General features: G+C 52.2%; 1 protein-coding gene across 1 annotated transcript in view; it reads right to left on the bottom strand.

Annotated features, from left to right (window-relative positions):
• The window catches only part of ELP3 (elongator acetyltransferase complex subunit 3), an 85,502-nt gene extending 84,336 nt beyond the window's left edge, over positions 1–1,166 (bottom strand). The window contains exon 1 of the mRNA XM_010073441.1: positions 1,142–1,166. Within this exon, the coding sequence (XP_010071743.1) occupies positions 1,142–1,166 (25 nt within the window). The remainder of the gene's footprint in view (positions 1–1,141) is intronic.
• Between the last annotated feature and the right edge of the window lie 182 nt (positions 1,167–1,348).

Genomic DNA, 1,348 nt, shown 5'->3' with positions numbered 1-1,348 from the left:
GAACCTCACAGACCCACATCACGCTGCAACGAGGGTCTGCACTGCACAGACTGTACACACTGCTGACGTTTCTTCCAAACTGGCTTTGGGAGAAGAGAGGCATTGCTATTAAGGGATCCACGACACTTCCTATCAACAATGGGTATTTATTCAACTTGTGCAGCTCTGTCTACACCAGCAAGTGTTGGGACAGTAAAATATACGCACAAAATTTGTCAGAACAGCTACTAGCAAGGACATAGCTCGGTGCACAATCCCTTCAACCAGTTTTTTGCTCGTGCTGGCTGTTCTGAAATCCAGCAGCGCTTACACGCACCTGGGAGAAGCACCGCAGTGATGCTCCCATCTGCTCTCTCTCTGCAGGTAGTTTTGTGGGACAGACCATACTGTCCTGCACCATCTTTGCTGCCCCGTATCCTTTCCCTTGTTTTTTTCTTTTTTCCCTTTGCCTTAAGAGAAAAGCCCAGCGACACCTGGCCTGTCGTGTCCCCAGCACCCTGTTCTGCATCTGACAGTCAGGGCGTCAGGGAGAAGCAAGGCAAACTCCTGAGCACTGCTGGAGTTTCGATTCTGGCTGGCAGCAAAACACCACAACAGCTGCTCGCTCACCCTCTCTCCTCCCAGGAATGGGGGAGAGAATTAAAGGCGTGAAGGGAAAAGAGACTCCTGGGTTGGTAAGAACAGTTTAAAAACTACACTACAATAAAATTGAAAATAATGATAATAATGATAATAGTACTAAATACAAATATACAAATGAGTGATACACGGTGACACTGCTCACCACCCAGCGACCAAGGCTCAGCCTGTTCCTGGCTAACGATCCCGGAGCAGGGAGAGTCCTGAAACCACAATCCCAGAATGAAGGTAAGAGCCCGAGTGTCCGAGATGGAGAGCTGACCGAGAAAGCAAGACTACACAGAGAGAGAGGCCACCCAGAGTGAGACACAACCCGGACAGAAAGAGCAAATCCAGACAGAGCCTCACCCATACCCTGGCCATGCCATGCATGGGATGGAACAGACCATCGGCCAGTTTGGGTCTCAGTCCCAAACCTGAGGTCGAATCCTGGGCTGGTCACTGGGGCTGTGCTCCCTCCCAGCTCCTCCTGCCCCTGCAGACACGGGCACAGCAGAGAAGCTGGAAAGTTTTTCAGCTCTGCCCATCAGTGTGTGATCAGCTTCTCCTCAGCACAAACCCAACAGCCTCACACCAGCTGCTGGGAACAAGGTTAACTCCATCCCAGCCCACACCAGGGCAGCACCCACACGGGGGCAAGGACTCTGCCTCCTCGTGACAGCTCCCAGTTAACACAGGGGCTCACAGAGGGGTTCCACATCCCTCCGAC

The sequence above is a fragment of the Pterocles gutturalis genome, unplaced genomic scaffold, assembly GCF_000699245.1.
Source record: "Pterocles gutturalis isolate BGI_N339 unplaced genomic scaffold, ASM69924v1 scaffold14247, whole genome shotgun sequence".
In the NCBI taxonomy this organism is placed as follows: domain Eukaryota; kingdom Metazoa; phylum Chordata; class Aves; order Pterocliformes; family Pteroclidae; genus Pterocles; species Pterocles gutturalis.
Note: the sequence above shows the minus strand (reverse complement) of the source record. Positions and strands in the feature narration are given on the sequence as shown.